The sequence below is a fragment of the Suricata suricatta genome, chromosome 7, assembly GCF_006229205.1.
Source record: "Suricata suricatta isolate VVHF042 chromosome 7, meerkat_22Aug2017_6uvM2_HiC, whole genome shotgun sequence".
In the NCBI taxonomy this organism is placed as follows: Eukaryota; Metazoa; Chordata; class Mammalia; order Carnivora; family Herpestidae; genus Suricata; species Suricata suricatta.
In genome coordinates this window covers 32,872,406-32,889,040 of record NC_043706.1, presented here as the reverse complement: position 1 = coordinate 32,889,040, position 16,635 = coordinate 32,872,406, and the positions used below count along the sequence as shown (strand labels likewise).

At 47.1% G+C, this 16,635-nt stretch overlaps 1 protein-coding gene across 2 annotated transcripts in view; it reads right to left on the bottom strand.

Annotated features, from left to right (window-relative positions):
- Positions 1 to 8,908: 8,908 nt before the first annotated feature.
- SCUBE3 (signal peptide, CUB domain and EGF like domain containing 3) overlaps positions 8,909 to 16,635 on the bottom strand; it is a 33,726-nt gene continuing 25,999 nt past the window's right edge. For both annotated transcript variants that reach the window (XM_029944233.1, XM_029944234.1), the window contains exons 10-22: positions 15,990 to 16,115; positions 15,587 to 15,703; positions 15,335 to 15,439; positions 14,924 to 15,040; positions 14,436 to 14,594; positions 13,984 to 14,199; positions 13,476 to 13,637; positions 13,103 to 13,270; positions 12,444 to 12,605; positions 11,832 to 12,029; positions 11,196 to 11,348; positions 11,002 to 11,081; positions 8,909 to 9,162 (exon numbers count right to left, since the gene is read on the bottom strand). In XM_029944233.1, the coding sequence (XP_029800093.1) occupies positions 9,013 to 9,162; positions 11,002 to 11,081; positions 11,196 to 11,348; positions 11,832 to 12,029; positions 12,444 to 12,605; positions 13,103 to 13,270; positions 13,476 to 13,637; positions 13,984 to 14,199; positions 14,436 to 14,594; positions 14,924 to 15,040; positions 15,335 to 15,439; positions 15,587 to 15,703; positions 15,990 to 16,115 (1,913 nt within the window). In that variant the 3' untranslated portion in view covers positions 8,909 to 9,012. The remainder of the gene's footprint in view (positions 9,163 to 11,001; positions 11,082 to 11,195; positions 11,349 to 11,831; positions 12,030 to 12,443; positions 12,606 to 13,102; positions 13,271 to 13,475; positions 13,638 to 13,983; positions 14,200 to 14,435; positions 14,595 to 14,923; positions 15,041 to 15,334; positions 15,440 to 15,586; positions 15,704 to 15,989; positions 16,116 to 16,635) is intronic.

Here is a 16,635-nt window from a genome sequence, read left to right as displayed (position 1 = left end):
CACACTCCATGCAGATCCTAATCTAATTGGCTACTCACCTCACCTATTGCATAAGGAACAAAAAACTCTGGGAAATCAGTGTGTGACTTTGAAGGAATGGGATTCTGATGGTGGGTAATTTCAGATACTCGGAGGACTGGCGAGGAATATATTTTAGAGTGGAGGATTGAAAGTCATTTCTAGCGGCTTGTTTTCTGCCTTGGAGTCCCACCCTGGCAAGGTGGGAGCCCCACATCGGGCTCTATGCAGTCAGCACGAAGCCCGCTTTGAATCCTGTCCCCCTCTGCTCCTTCACTGCTCACACGTTCGCCCTCAAAAATAAATACAAAACATGGGGCGCCTGGGTGGCTCAGTCGGTTAAGCCTCCAGCTTCGGCTCAGGTCAGATCTCACGTTCATGGGTTGGAGCCCTGCGTCAGGCTCTGTGCTGACAGCCAGCTCAGAGCCTGGAGCCTGCTTCCAGTTCTGTGTCTCCCTCTCTCTCTGCCCCTCCCCCTCTCATGCTCTGTCTCTCTCTGTATCAAAAATAAATAAAACAAAAAAAATACAAAACATTAAAAAAAAGTTGATATCTACATTTTCTGTCACAGGGGTGCCTGGGTGGCTCAGTCCGTTAAGCATCCGACTTTGACTCTGGTCATGATCTCATGGTTCATGGGTTCAAGTCCCGCATCAGGCTCTGTGCTGACAGCTCAGAGCCTGGAGCCTGTCTTTGGATTCAGTGTCTCCCTCTTTCTCTGCCCCTCCCCTGCTCACTCTCTGTCTCTCTCTCAAAATAAAAATAGAGACATTAAAAAAAAAAGTATTTTAAATTTTCTATCACAAATTTAAGTACTTCTAGAGGATATAATTTATGACTTATCATAAATTTTGACATTTTATTTATTTATTTTTTTATAAACAACATAAATTTATTTCTCGAAATTTTGACATTTTAAACCAAACCATTAGGTAATTCTTCATTGTGTCCAGTGGACTCCAAATTCCCTAAATGTTTGATGCCTGCCATCATCTATTTAAAAATATGTGAACCAAACTCTTTAGCAGAAATTTTTTATGGTTCCCTTTCTTCTTGAACTCCTAATTCCATTTACTTCCCATACAAAACTATATCCTGTTTATATTTGTATGTTTATTTTTAAGTTTATTTATTTTGAGAGAGAGAGTGAGCAAGCATGAGGGAGGAGCAGAGAGAGAGAGGGAGAGAATCCTAAGCAGGCTCTTGTTGTCAGTGCAGATGTGGAGAGCCCCGTTGGGGGGCTTGATCTCACAAACCGTGAGATCATGACCTGAACCAAAATGAAGTCAGTAGCTTAACCGACTGAGCCACCCAGGCACCCAGTATATTTGTGTTTTAAAGACTTATTGATCACTATCACACTTCTTTGCAACAAGAATGAGTATAAATTTAAGTTTATTGCCTGTGACGATAGGCTTTAATTGTTTAAAAAAGTTCCTTTTGAATTGTCATTAGTTATTACTGGTACACAATTTATTAAAGAACATAAATATATTACATAAATTTATAACTTGTAAAACTTGAAAAGTACAATTTTTATTGAAAATGCATTCCTTGGGGTGCCTGGCTGGCTCAGTCAGAAGAGCATGCGACTCTTGATTTCGGGGTCATGAGCTCGAGCCCCACCCTGGGTGTAGAGATAAGTTAAATGAGTGAATAAAAACTTAAAAAAAGAAAAAGATAATGCAGCCCTTAATGAGAAATATGGTGTTCCTCAATTAGTTCAGGTATTCATGGATGAGTATTATCTAATGGTAGAAGGAGATAAGGTGCAGGTGCAATTCTTTTTTTTTTTAATAGAAATAAGCATTGAGAAACCTTGTTCATGCAGTAATTGCGAAAGGGGATTTTTACAGTAATATTCCTTGAGTCTTTGAACTACTTCTAAATTATATGCCAGTAATCACGAAGTGTCCTATTACCAGATACTCAAGTACTATCAAAAAGAGTCCTTTAATTTTAGTAAAAGCAAAGAATTGGAAACTATTGAACTTGCTAAAGAATTTGTCTTCTACTCATTATAGTCTCAGTTTCAGTCATAAATATTACTATTAATTACTTGTTACTTCTTCACTCAGAGGCAACGTGTTAATCAGAGATTGATTTTCGTACTCTTTTACTTACACAATTTTGATAAAATTCTTTTATCATTAAATGTTTTCAGGATCTTTTTGTTAAAATATTGACGTGCCAATTCTCTTCAGTATGGAAAACACCTGCTATTTGTAGAATTAGCAAAGCCAGTCTTCTTTCAAACCAATCAGCCAAATCAGACTGACTTTCTGTTAGGAAAAAGTCTGACCTTATTCTTCAAATAAATATGTTGATATTCACTTTAAAGACTATTATAAAAATCGCTGGGAAATAAAATGATGGTAGCTTATAAAATAGATTACTAAAAACCAGTTATGATTAAAATTATATAGAGTTAATATTAATATTACAAAAACTATAAAAACAGGATAGTATTGTTTCTCATTATATAATTTGGAATAATGCTGTATAACATGTAGCTAAATCCACTAGTTAATAAGTGAGAAGGCATGTTATCCCTTTGGCAAATGTGGGTGAGTGCTTGTATTGACTTCTGATGTTTGGCATGGAGAACAATTAAATGAGAACAATTAAATAAGAATCACATTTAAAAATCAGGAATGAGTCCCAATAAATTTTTTAGACTTCATGATAAATTTTTTATTGCACATTTAATAAAAAATAAAAGTATATTTGTTAGGAAATAATGGGTTGAACAGCTGACAAACAATTTGGTTTTGCTAGTAGGAGGTAGAAAATAGTAAACATTTTATAAGATGAAATAAGAGGACTGGTTGTAATAGAAATATTTTTGTATGATTGAAAAAAAGAACCCCTCCTTCCTATTGCCCAGGGCCATCCATGGAGCTTCAGTGTAGGTGAGGATGTGCCTTTCTTTTGTAAAGTAGGACAAGGACTGTGCTGAAAGAGGAGCTGGAATGGAGAGTATGCATTAAGTATGCTAGGCTAGTTCTCAAAGAGATTCGTTTTGAGGGGAAGGAGGGGAGATTTCTGGATCTGGAAACTTATTTCCTTAAAATGCTCCTTAGATTGATTTTCTTGCTCAGTACCTCTTGGAAGGTCTTAACATACCCTTGGGAAGCATTCCTTGGAAAGTTTTCATGTGCCCATTAAAAAAATTTTTAATGTTTTTTATTTATTTTTGAGAGACAGAGAGAGACAGTGCGAGCTGGGGAGGGTCAGACAGAGAGGAAGATACAGAATCTGAAGCAGGCTCCAGGCTCTGAGCTAGCGGTAAGCACAGAGCCCACCACAGGGCTCAAAGCCACCAACCGTGAGATCATGAGCTGAAGCAGACGTTTAACCGACTGAGCCACCCAGGGGCCCCTTCATGTACCCATTTTAAAGACCCCTTGATATAGACAGACCCATACACTACGACTCTGATTATACATTAATCTGGAACATCATCATAAATGTCCTAGGAAGAAGATGGAAGGCTTGGTGTTTTTGGAATAAAAGAGGGTTAAGAGGTCAGAGAGGATGGCCCCAAGTTGATGTAGTCATAATGGCCCTATATTGGTCCTTGGCTTTGCAGTTCTAGAAACACGATTTGACTAGCCCACAAAAGTGCTCATGTTTTATCACACTAAATCCAACTTACAGGAAGTTAATGTATAAAATAGAATGCCAATAAATTAATTTAATACTCCTAGCCACTAGGCAGACTGGATTCTCTCTCCTGTTGGGAAATGTATGTGGAAAGGTCAGTTGTAATCAGAATCTTACCTGAGGAGCACAGAATTTTTTTTTCTTTTTAATAAAGAGAGAGCAGAAGCAGAGGAAAGGGGCAGAGAAAGAGAGGCAGAGAGAATACCAGGCAGGCTCTGTGCTGTCAGCATGGAGCCCATCATGAAGCTCGAACCTACAAGCCATGAGATCATAACCTGAGCCAAAATCAAGAGTCAGACACTGAACTCACTGAGCCACCCAGGCGCCCTAAGGAGTAGATCTTGAGCATGGCAGTTGCCATCAAGCTAAGGTAACCTGATGCATGGCACGTATTAGGAGCTCAATAATTGTGAAGTGAATGCACCTATCCTTTACAGGTGCTCATGGGGAAGTTTAGGATTCTAGTATGCCAGCCCAACATTTGATTAGGTAAATTTTTCCTTGTTCTTCTCAAATTGCTATGTCATATAGATATTAAATCCAGTAAAATTTCATGTCGGGATTATATAATTGTGGGGTTTTTTTTTAATCATTTTTTTATTATTGAGAAACAGAGAGAGAGCATGACAGGGGAGGAGCAGAGAGAAAGGGAGACAGAGAATCTGAAACAGGCTCCAGGTTAAGTTTTATTTATCATCTCAGCCTATAAATTGGTACTGTTCATTTGTGAGAGATTGGGCATTCCTGTGGTCTGTAGTGGGAATGGTGATATGGCTTTTTGATATTTCAAAATTCTCTCTGGTGGCCAAGAGTGTATTGCATAAAAAGAAGAACCTTGGGTGACTCAGTGGTGGCATTTTGCTGGAGGTGGGACATCTTTATTATGGAGCCTGTGGCCTGGCTAGATTTGGGAAACTGTACTATAGTGAGGAGAAACCGTGCCTAAATATCTTCCACTGCCTTTAAAAATAGAGAGACACGCCTTTTCAAATTCCAAAATCATTAGGAATCAAATGGATAAATGGAAAAAAAATTTTTTTAAGTTTATTTACTTATTTTGAGAGGGAGAGTATGTGCACGCAGGATGGGAGGGAGCAGAGAGAAAGGGAGAAGTGCCAAGCAGGCTCCACACTCAGCATGGAGCCTGACTCCGCTTGATCTCGCAACCAACGGACCAACCAGCTCAACCGACTGAGCCTTGCATACACCCCAGGAAAAAATTTTAAGTCTTATCTGGAAGCCAGAAGTCACTTTGTTTCCTTTTCCAGCTCTAGGATAAACTAGGAAGACAGAGGAAAAGATGTCAGGCCGAGGAGTTTCATTTAGTATTTTAATAATAATAATAAAAAAGACAGTACAAAATCCAAACATTTCTTTTTACAAGTTCAGATACATTTTTTCCCCAAGTGCAAAATACTCTATGAACTGCATCACTTACTGTTTATTGTTGATTGTGTAGGAGATGTTTACTATATTGGCAGCAATGGAAGGCAGATATAAATACAACATTTTGAGATTTTTTTTGCATTAAAAAGCCTCCACATGGTAATGATTATTCTCTGAAACTTCAGTTTAACTCACACAGAAGAATAAAGTTTTCAGTTTGTCTATACTGCTATAATTTGTGTTGTCTAGATAAGCTGATAATAGAACTGGGGGTTCTATTCTCTCTAATCATATATCTTCTTAAAGGGTTCCTAGTCCAAATAACGCCCCAAGGACAGGTTGTGTGATCTTGAGACAGGTCAGATTTAAAGATATCCTTGTGTTGTTTGCTTCCACTTTCCTCTTACTGTGCTTTAGAAAGAAGCCAAGCAGGTTAACATTATTTTCTGCTTATGGTCAGCTATACTTCGTCTCCCTTCCCCTAGTTTGAGCCTGTTATATTGAGGTTAAGCAGCAAATACAAAAGTTTGAATGTTCTATACAATGTTTTCTGACATTTTGATACGACCACCCAATGCACTACAGAGTCCCCTCCAACATGTATATGGAGAACACTTCTCAGATATAAACAGTTTCATTAGGGCCAGAGACCAGGACTGTATTCCTGAACTTGCAGCAACAAATGTGACCTCAAACTAACCCAATCCTAGGGAAGTCAGAGCAGTGTCTGCCTCTGGGGATTTATAGGCCTGGGGCAGGGCAGCTCAAGTCCAGGCTCTGGTCAGTTCTCTCCTGACTATGAGAGTTCCCTCAGGTTTAGGGAATGGACCTGGCCTAATAATACAGAAAGAGGGAGCCAGAGAAGTGAAAAGGGATGGCTGGGTTGCTGAGAATTGAAGTGCCTTCTGATGTGCCTCACTTGGTGCTTCATGGCTTCCCACTCCCAGACTCAGAGCAGGGCAGGTTTTGTACGAAAATAAATGAGGCCTCACAGGACTGTGGTCCTGTAACACCCCGTCCTGCAGAGAGGCCTCAGGACTGCTTCATGATGGGTCCCCACTTACACCATCTTCTTCTTCCCCACATGGGTAAAAACCTCTTTTTCTGTCTGATCTGTAAAGGCCTAGAAAATCCCTGAGTGTTGACTCCTCATTCAGTCCACTTAAGCCCTAGTTTGATGCCCTAGGACTGGCTTCCTCCTAGGTTCAGCAGCAGCTTTGCCTGGATTAACTCCCAGCTGGGATGACCTAAATGAAATGTGGTGGACATTGGCAGGTCTTTCCCTGTTCGCCAAGATCTGCCTTGACATCAGGTAAGAAGCCTAGTGGTCTACACTTTCCATACTGTGGAAATCAGTTGCAGTTCCCAGAAACCATGGAATAAATTATTGGAGGAAGTAGGTTTATGTGTATTTATGGGTGGCAGGAAAGGAGGAGAACAAGAAGCTAGACCTTGAAGGCATAAATTGGGAAGTGCTCTGTTAGCTTTCTAAAAGAGATGAAAATGGTAGGGAGAGAATCAGAAAGTTATTCTGGCTTCTGGTGGAGAATTAAGATGATGGTCAGAGCTGATAAAAGCAGTTTTCATGGCATTTCCTAGGAAGTGTGGATACTTCTATTAAATGACCATTTTCTTGCTTGGAAGCAGCCATTTTGTGTCTTTGGCAGAGCCCTCTTTGATCAGAGAGACAAAGGAAACCAGATATTCCATTCCTAAGGGCCATGGCGTTGGCTAATGGATGTCAGCCAACTCCTGTGACATTGCCTACCTACTGCCTAAGGCTGTCTTTGGCTGGTGAATGCTACGGATTAGGTCATGAGGGGATGGTGCAGGCTTTTTTATTTAGTGTTGTGTCTCCTGGAAGGAGCAGTAGCCTGGGACAGTCAATTAGAAATGAACCCTAGTTAATTGGTAGCCTTTGGTTGAACAGGGCTACTTTGATTGAATATCTTTGAGGGAACTAAAAGGAGCAAATGGAAAATAGTTTTATAGGCAGCAGTGGAATGAGGGGAGAATGTGTGCAGGATGTGGGCTTGGGTATGGACTTGATTCTTCCTTTTGAAAAGCAGTAGTAGAGAACGGCTAGGCTTGAAGTTGACTCCTAGAGGGAATGGCAAACAGGTAGGGTAGGCGAGTGGCCAAAGTCAGGCAAACTTCATGTCTGGATAACTGTCCGATTCTTGGTTCCCATAGCCATAGCTTGTCTCTCGTCTCAGGGGCCTGAGTCAGCCCATCCCCAAGGGGGTTTGTCCTGGTCCTCTTCCATGTGCACACCAGGGAAAACAGGATGAAAGCAGGGAAAAGATGGAGGCTTCCCCTATTTGGGGGTGGAGAATCACTTATAATCGTAAGGTCCATGCTGAATCCATAGAGGCATAGGGATGGCAGGATTGGTTTAGCAAACACAGGTCCCTCTCCTTCCTGCTCCATCAAGTCCCTAGAATTACTCTCCTACACATCAGGTGCCTCTGAGCTACAGTTCTGAGTTCCCCCAGCTGAGGGCTCCAGAGGTCTGGATGGCCACTGGTGGGGGAGTAGAGATGGATTGGATGTTCCAGCACTCAAGGTGTTCATGGGATTCAAAACCGTTTTTCTTCCACGTCAGACATACACTCTTCTCTCTTGGGCAGCTATAAATAGGGTTAGTCTAATAGGAAAAAGAAACAAAAACAAAAAACACCAGAAAACAAAAACCCTCCCTTTAGACAACATAGGAAGACTCAAAATGATTGCACTTATTAGATGTGGACAGGGTGGGCAGAAGGCTCGCCAAGTGTGCACACATTCCTCTTGCTGCCCACAGCCTGGGGCCAGAGGTAGGTGGCTCTGGGCTGGCTACAGAGCAGGGTCCTCTTTGGTGGAGTCCACAAGCCATTTGGGGCTACAAGGGAAGATAATTCTGGGGCAAGGCCCAGGCTGGCTTCTGGTCAACAGCCGTATTTCCTTAAGGACAACACTTAGCAAGGGGAGTCGGGCTCCCCCAGGGAGCATTTAGGTAGGGGTGAGGAGATGGCCGGGCCAGGAAGACAAGTAAGAAAAGGGATTAGTGTTTGAGGCTGGCTTCCCAATTGTTCTGTAGTCTAGTCCTTTAGATGATACATTTTCTTTTCTTTTCTTTTTTTCTTCATATTTTTGTGATGCTTTAAAACCTGGTTTCTGTCCTGCAGAGAGCTATAGTTTTTCTCTTAGGGAGTGACAGCAGCACATTCAACATGGTAATGCCTGCTGCTTTTCCTCAGTCAGCTGGTGTCCACTAGCCCAGTGGTATGGGCCTTTTGTAAGCCCTCGTGGATTGAGCCCCAGGCAGACGCATGGGGGAAAAAGGAGAGGAGCTGTATGGACACAAAAGCCAGCTGTGTGGGCAGTCCAGGGCTCAGACCGCGTGCCCCAGAGGACGGTGCTGGCATTAAGCCTGTAAGACAAAGGCTTCTTTGGCAGAACCCTGGGTTGTTAGAATCACCCTGGGGGGGGGGCACAGCCCGGGGACGTTTTGGCTCCTGACTAGCAAGGCACAACCCTATAATGGCAGAAGCTCTTCTTCCCCCTCCCCATTCCCTACTAGACCCACTTCCGTCATGGGTTTCGAGCACCCTTCCAAGCCGATGGGGCCTGGGATGTGAGCGGGTAAAATGGGCAGTGTGGCTAGGAAGGGGCACTGTTCTTTCACCCCTCAGGGGGAATAGAGCCAGCTCTTAATGGCTTTTCCAGGGGGCATGTAGGAAAAGGGAATACAGTAAAGAGAGAGAGAGAAAAAGAGAAGCAGAGAGAGACAGGGAAAGGTAGCTAGAGGGACAGCAAGGGAGATTGCTTGGTCTATAGTGATTTTTTTTTTCCTCCAAGAAGAAAGAGAGGAGAGAATTCCTCATCTGAGGGTGGGGGCTGCCGGCTCTGAGGGCTAAGGAGTCTGGGGGCTTTAAAACCTGGGTCTTGGGCCTAGGGCCACTATTTGTAGGGCCTCAGAAAGCTGGAAACTTTGGAGCGGAGTAGCTTGATGAAGGACTTTGGCAGCATCTCCTTGTGTTTCTCAGTATACTTGAAGTAGTTCTGGGGGTGGGCCAGCACCTCGAAGAAGGCCTTGATGAGCTTCTTGTCCTGCAGAGGATGGCAGGCGGCAACGTCAGCCTCAGCATTGTGGAGTGGGAAAGAGGAACACCAGCCTCAGCTCAGAAGCATCCCCTCTTGATGCTAAACAGGCATACGCAGAGGTGAACTCTGGATCTCCATCCCCACCATCTGCTCCTCCTGTAGAATCCTACACCCCTAGTCACTGGCAACTCCGCCCTTCCATCGCTCAGGTCCCAGTCCCTGGGGTCACCCTGGACTCCTCGCTCTTGCCCACAAACACAGCAAATCCTGTTTATTCTACCTATAAAATATATCTGAGGTCTGACCATTTCTCACAGTCTCCATAGCTACCACCCTGTCTAAGGTATGTCCTCTCTCACTTGGACAATGGCAAGCAGCCTCCTAACTGGTTTCCATGCTTCTACCTACCGTTGTCCCTCTATAGACTGTTCACCCCCACGGCAGCCAGGGTGACTTTTTTGGCTTTTAATTAGAACATATCCTTTCTCTGTTCAAAATACTTCTCTGGTTTCTGTTTTCACTCAGTAAAGCCAAGTCCCTTGCATGGTCTGTAGGCTGAACATGATCTGTACCCAGCTCTCCGTCCTCAGTGCCGCTCTGACTTTCTTACTCTGCTGAGTTACACTGTTCTTCTCAAGGTTCTTGGGCATGCCACACTGCTCCATGCTCCTTCCTGATCTTCTACTACGTAGCCCTTTACCTCATGCAGGTCTCTTCTCAGAGGCCTTTCCTGACCATTCCATCTAAAACAGCAACGTGATGTGTGGAGAGCCTCCTACATGCCAGGCACTGGGCACTGAGACTCAGATCTTCTGGCTTCTAGGCTAGTATTCTAATTTTTAAAATATGTGGGGTTCCAGCCTCCCATCCCCACTTCAGTCAAAACAACTCCACTACTTTATGCACTGGAGTTCCACAGCACATGTGAAGTAACAGTTCAGATGCTTTAAAAAATGTTTGAAAAGCATTGCTGAGGGGCGCCTGGCTGGCTCAGTTGGTTAAGCATCCGGCTTCAGCTCAGGTCATGATCTCACAGTTTGTGAGTTCGAGCCCCACGTCAGGCTCTGTGCTGACAATTCAGAGCCTGGAGCCTGCTTCAGATTCTGTGTCTCCCTCACTCTCTGCCCCTCACCCACTCACACTCTGGGTCTTTCTCTCTCAAAAATAAACATTAAAAAATTAAAAAAAAAAAAGCATTGCTGAAATTATTTTCTTTGTAGCCTGCAAGTTCTAGGAATTTTTTTGTCATTGTGTCTCTTATTTTGATGATAGTATAAAAATGACTTTATTACTCATAAAGATAAAACGTTTCATTGGTCATTTATGAAGGGTAATACTGTGGCTAGGACGGTAGTTTCCTAAGTACAATTTTCTCAAACTGGGATCTACAGACCTAGGTGTCTAGTTCATTCTTCATTTCTTTTCCTTTGTGACAGGTTGTACTGAGTGAACTCTGAGAAACACTGTGCTAGATCTGCTTCTTTTATGTGGGGACCGAGGAGGGAGGAAGGGAAGGAAGGGACTTAAGCAGAAGCATCTTTCTATACCTCATTTTCCCTATATTTCTTGGTGAAAGAAGTAGGGGACATTTCACTCCTCATCTTCCCCTTCTCTTCCCCGACAGTGTAAGATAATGCAGTTAGATGGGCTTGAACTCACTGGGAAAGCTCTGTAACTCTCTGTGCCTCAGTTTTCTTATCTGTAAAGTGGGAATGAGGAAAGTACCTATTTCATAGAGCTCTTGTATCTATCAAATGAGAATACTCCTGTAAGCACTTAGCATACTGCCTGCACATTGTCTATATGTTCATTAAATGCTGGCTGTTTTTGTGATTATTCACTTGCCTTTAAAATCTCCTGGTGGTTTTCAGATGCATAGAGCCGGCCATCTCGAACAATGTCTTCTACTAGCTGCTCATAGTCCTCTGCAAAATCAACCAAGAGGAGGGGTTTAGGGTAGAAACAATTCCTGCTCCCTCCCAAGACTCATGAGCCTCCCCTTTCTCACCCACCTCCCTGGCATCCCTGCTCTTGCTCACCATCATAGGTGACATAGGGGATCTGGAAGCCACGAGCACTGTTGGCCTCACTCGTCTTAAAGTTGATCCAGAGCTTCCTGGAGCGGGCCGTGAAGGCAATGGGGCGCTCATAGGTCTGGCAGGTCTCATAGGTGGTAATGGAGGATGGGGAGGCTGGGGAGGCAAGTAGCAGGTCAGAACAGCAGAGCAGGCTAGCTGAGCCCTCCTGGAGGAGGGCTGAGGCGGGGAAGGAGTCATGCCGACGGAGGCTCTCCCCCATGCATGTGCCTCCCCCACCCCCAACATACACATGTCCTCTCCCACTGCCCTCCACTTGTTCCACAACTCCTCTCTGACAGCCAGGCACTCACAGAGTGTAAGAATTTTGACATTTAATGAATGGAATGGCCAAAATGCTAGAATAGGAAAGTGACACATGTAACACTTTTGGCGTTCTAGTCCCAATGCTGGCATTCTTAACTCTGCTCTCCACTAATCATAGAGCACATTCATTGCTGTTTTCCTTTGTTAGCTTCTCCTTCCAGGTCCTCCCTTCTCACTGTCCTCGTTCTTCCTGTTCCAGTTTCTTTCTCTCTGTCCCTCCCTCCCAACCAGATTTGAACTGCCCTTCCCTGGCCCAGCTCTGCAGCCACCCACAGTTCTTTCTCATGACGAGGACGTCCCCACACTCATCCTCAGATGGCAGGAAGATCTCGGGTACCACGATAAGGATCTTGCGCTTGGGTGGGGGGTTGATGTTCCAGACGCATTCCACGCCGGCTGGGTAGTTGCCTGGGTAGTTGGGGGACTCGATATAGCCAGTGAACTCACCCAGCTCCCCACCACACTGGCGATCTGTAACCAAGCCCAGGTGGACAGAGCAAGAAAGAGAAGGGAAGTCAGTGGGGTGTGGGTTAGGGGTGTTGAAGCATTTTGAAGTGGAAACCAGACACTGTAGGCAGCCACCTTCCTGTTTCATCATCTGTTCTCAGGTCCACCTTCCTTCCTGCCCTTTTGGTACCTTCTCATCTCACTTCACCTCTCTCTGTCTCCTTGTTACTATCTCCGGGGAGAGGGTGCCATGAGGCCCAACCCAACAAGCGGTCTTAAGATTGAGTGGGTTGGGAGAGATGGAGGGCGGGACTTTTCTGCCCGTCCATTCTCTAGCCTTGCTCCCTGTTGGTTTACTTGCCCCACCCTCACCCCTTCCCATGCCCGCTGTTCCCAGGCCTCTCTACCCCTTTTTCCACAGCTTGGCCTGCCACGTACTCTTGCACTGGGCCACACTGGTGGAGCCATCAAAGTCAGTGCTTGTGTTTCCTGGACAGCGGGTGCAGAAGTTCTGACGGAAGTCAGGCTGATAGGAGCCCATAGCACAGCGGATACAGCGATGGATGGTGGTGTTGTAGTAGTGACCAGGGGAGCACTGGACTGCAGGCAAGGGGGAAAGGCAGGAGTTAAGATGGTATGCAAGTGGGCGTTCTGGGGCATGGGATGAGCAGGACACGGGACTGAAGACACCAGAGTTGGTTCCAGAGTCCCCACCTTTCCTCTCATGCCAGAACTGAGGCCTAAGGAAAAACCAGCTTGACAGAGTGTTGGCTACCATGCCAATCCTTATTTTTCAGGCACTGAGTGTAGTGCCAAACTTCTAGAAACTCATTGGTAGTACTGAGGGGAATGTGCCACCAGTTCTCCAAAGCAGAGATTTGAGTGAGACTGTTATTTATTCCCTAATTCCTAGACTCAGGACTGGTAGAGGGTCAGGATGCATCCTATGAGCAGGATGGTCTGGTTGGTCTGGCAGCTGGGCCCTCCTAGTTTGGGGAAGATGGTGTGCCAGCATACTCAGGTCTACTCTGAGGACTTGGAGAGTCTTTTTGTAAGTAGTTCAAGTTGGTGAGTCCCCCAGTGCGTAGCCCATTCACCTTTGGTGTCACAGTCTTGGAAGGAAATGGCCCCCTCATGCTTGGTGGTGAGGCCCCCACCACAAGGGAAGCACAAGGTCCGTCCTGCTTCAGGTTGGTACGTGCCGCGTGGACATGGCTGGCAGGGCTTGAACCCATCAACAGAGTATTGGCCAGGCGAGCACTGACCTGTAATGAATCAAGGGCCCAACTCTGATGGGGATGGTCCTACTCATCCCCCCGGGGTCACCCAGTCTCAGGGGACAGAGGCACACAAACAGGATGTTGACTGGGAGAGTGGTCTGGAGCCTGGGCCTGCCCTTGGGAAATCCCATGCCCGTGGGCGTCCTAGTGCCCACCCTACCCCACTCTATATTGTTTGTTCCCCTGGCACCTGCACATGTGGAGACGTTGGTGGCTCCAAGAGGCCCGTGGGCATCACTCCCAGGGCAAAGGTCGCAGGAGAGCTGCCCTTCTCTCTCCTGGAAGGTGCCCGCTGGGCATGGCACACACTGCTCCGTCTGGCCGTGGTAATACGTTCCCTGCGGGCAGCTGACTGAGGGAGAGTCGGCCGTGCTAGCCACCCACCCCCCTATCTCCCGCCACCCAGGCCTGGGATCCCATTCCCGTTCCCCTAGATTCAAGGAGAATCTCTTTGTCTGGAAATAGACAGAATCCTGCTTGGGAAGATCAGGGGCCAATGCCATGTAAAGGAGGGTTGATGGCCGCTCTGGACATGATATCCCTCTAGATTTCAGCCTGGGACCAGGGAGAGGAGGATGATAGGAGGGTCTTGGCTGCCTCACAATTTGAGGAACAACTGAGACCATAAAGTGTCCTGCTCTGAGTCAGGCCCAAGGTGGGCCTTCCCTGCTCCCCAGCTCCCCAGCAAGCTCCCTTACCACACTTAGCCCCTGCACGGTGCTGCCCAGGCCTACAGGCCTCCGGCAGCTCAGCTCGCTCCCCAGCTCCTGGGCCTGGCTTGTGGGCCAGTTCATAATCAAGGCCTGCTAGGCGCAGCAGGAAGCGGTCCTGGTTGATGGACTTTCTAAGCATCTTCAGGGACCCTTTCAGCCGCCGTTCCATTCGCTGTCGGAGGCAGGGCAGTCCACAGGCAGCTGGTGGTAGATGATGGTATGAGTCAGCGAAGGAAGAGAAAGTGGCTCTGAGCAGAAGGGCAGGGAGCGAAGCCAGGAGGGGTGTGGTAAGAGAGACTGGCTCCTGGGCTTGCTGTTAGACACTGTCTGCCCTTAGTACAGGCTCTGCCTCTTCCCCTTTACTGCTGAGACTTGTGGTTTCCCCACCTCTGACCCCTTGCTTTCCACCCTCTTCCCTGCAGTGCCCCCAGTCCCACCTGTGGTTTCTTCGGCTCTGACCTCTGCCTCCAGTTCCAGGGTGAGCCGAGTGACTTCCTTTCCTGGAGGGGTCCGGGCCCGCCGGCCCTTGCCCTTCCGAGAGGAGTCACACTTGAGGTGGATGAAGGTGACCTGGCAGTCAGAGCAGGGGGCACCACCTGGGGGAGAGGCCTTGTCAACCCCAGGGGCATCCCCTGGGGACAGAGAACGTTCTCATTCCCAGCTTTCACTTTCCCACCCTAGCCCAGGCATTCCTCACCAGATCTCCGCAACTATCTCAGTTCACTTCTAACGTAGGATACCTATTATTTGGTGGAGGGATATCCTGGGACTTCTTCCTTGGGCCCTATGCCTACATGTCCTTCTTCCCCTGCTCTGTCCAGAGTTCAGGATGCCACTGGATTTTTGGAGATCTCACAGAGGAGCTGAGGGGTGGAAGGGGTGTGGTGGCCAGACAACCCATTGGAGTGGGGTCCCCAGTCCAGACCTGGCCCCAGGATTCTGCTGGCCTCCTCCATTTTGCCTTTGTTTCGCAGGTGCAAACGGCATTTGGCATCCTTGATCTTGAAGGAGGCCCGCTGTTTAACCGACAGCACTGCAGCCTCTAGAAGGATGGCAGAAGCTCAGCACAGCCTGAGGGGCCCGGGGAGGCAGGGGGTACTGCTATGGAAGGTTATTGAAAAGCTGGGCAATACGTCAGGGGCTTGGCTGGAGAAGGATAATGAGAGCCAGGGGACTCAGATGTTGGGGGCAGAGGGAGCAAGGCAAAAGGGCTGGAGAATGACAGAGCAAGGAAGGGGATCCAGGAAAAAGTAAGAACAGGAGAGTTAATGAAGAGAAATTGGGGCTAATAAGCAAGAGAATAAAGTGGGAACAAGGCCTCTGGGCTGTTGCTCACCATGGCAGTGGTTGGAGTTTGTGCTGTTCCCGGTGTGGCCAGCTCGGGCTGGAGGGGCCCTCGGGCTGGGGGTGCCACAGCTCACCGTGAAGCCATTCTCAGACTCTGAGAGAAGGGGGCTGTCACAGCTCTGACCTGCTCTCCCCCTCTCCCCCCAATGCCTACTTGTTGGAGTAATCAAGGGAAGCAGAAGAGCTACCTGCACAGTAGGCTTTCCTCCCTGCCAGCCCTCCAGCAACCACCTCTGTGTACCTGGCAAAAACCGGGCCCGGGAGGGACAGGTCAGGGCACAGGTGTCCTTCTTGCCAGACCGGTTGCAGCTGAGTGTGGCTTTTGAGGCACCAGGACTGCTCTGACATTTGACTGGCTCTAGGGAGGGGAGAGAGACCTGAGGAGAAGAGGGTCTTCCTCTCCCACCCTCCTCCACAGTTGGCTAATTTGGAGGAAGAGAATTAGCTCATGCAGAACTGTAATTGTAAAGAGAGACTGTTGAGGGATTCTTCATCAGAAACTTCATGTCACTAACCCAAATGGCTATTCTACTCCCCTACTGCCTCATGCCTTCCTCTGCATGGAACGCCCCACTCTCCAGGACCCCAATTCCCACCCCCCAAAGATGCAGTGCCAGCTCTGGCCAGCAGAGGGTGCTGCCCACCTGTGCAATCTTTGCCATTCCAGTGCAGCCGGCCCTGGCCTGCGGGGCAGGTACACTGGTAGCTGCCGGGAGTGTTGATGCAGCCAAAGCGGCAGCCTCCCCGGTTGATGCTGCACTCGTCCACATCTGGAGGACGGAGGAAGGAGACACCAGTAACGGTCAGGGAAAAGTAGGAGCCAGGGAGTGGGCAGTGACCGAGGACCTTTGGTGAGAGTTCCAGGCACTCCAAGATGGCTACTGGCTTGAGAAAAGCTCAAACCTAGCACCTCCTTCCCTATCTCTGTGTCCAGTTAAAGAAGGACTGAGAAGGGGCCAAGCTGACAAGCTTTGTAAAGCCTTTCATTCATTCCTTCCTGCCACTGGGGCTGTAATTTGAGAGTTCAGGATGGGAGTGGGAGTCAAGAAGCAGCGATGGGATGGGAGATAGAAATTTTGGAGGCAGGATGCTGTTCCCAGATCTCTCAGTCTCCTAGTTGTCTTTTTTGTTTGTTTATATATTTATTTTTGAGACAGCAAGAGACAGAGCACAAGTGGGGGAGGGGCAGAGATGCGAGGCTCAAATCCACGAACCACGAGTTCATGACCTGAGCCAAAGTCGGACACTTAACTGACTGAGCCACCCAGGCGCCCCTCCTAGTCTTAATTT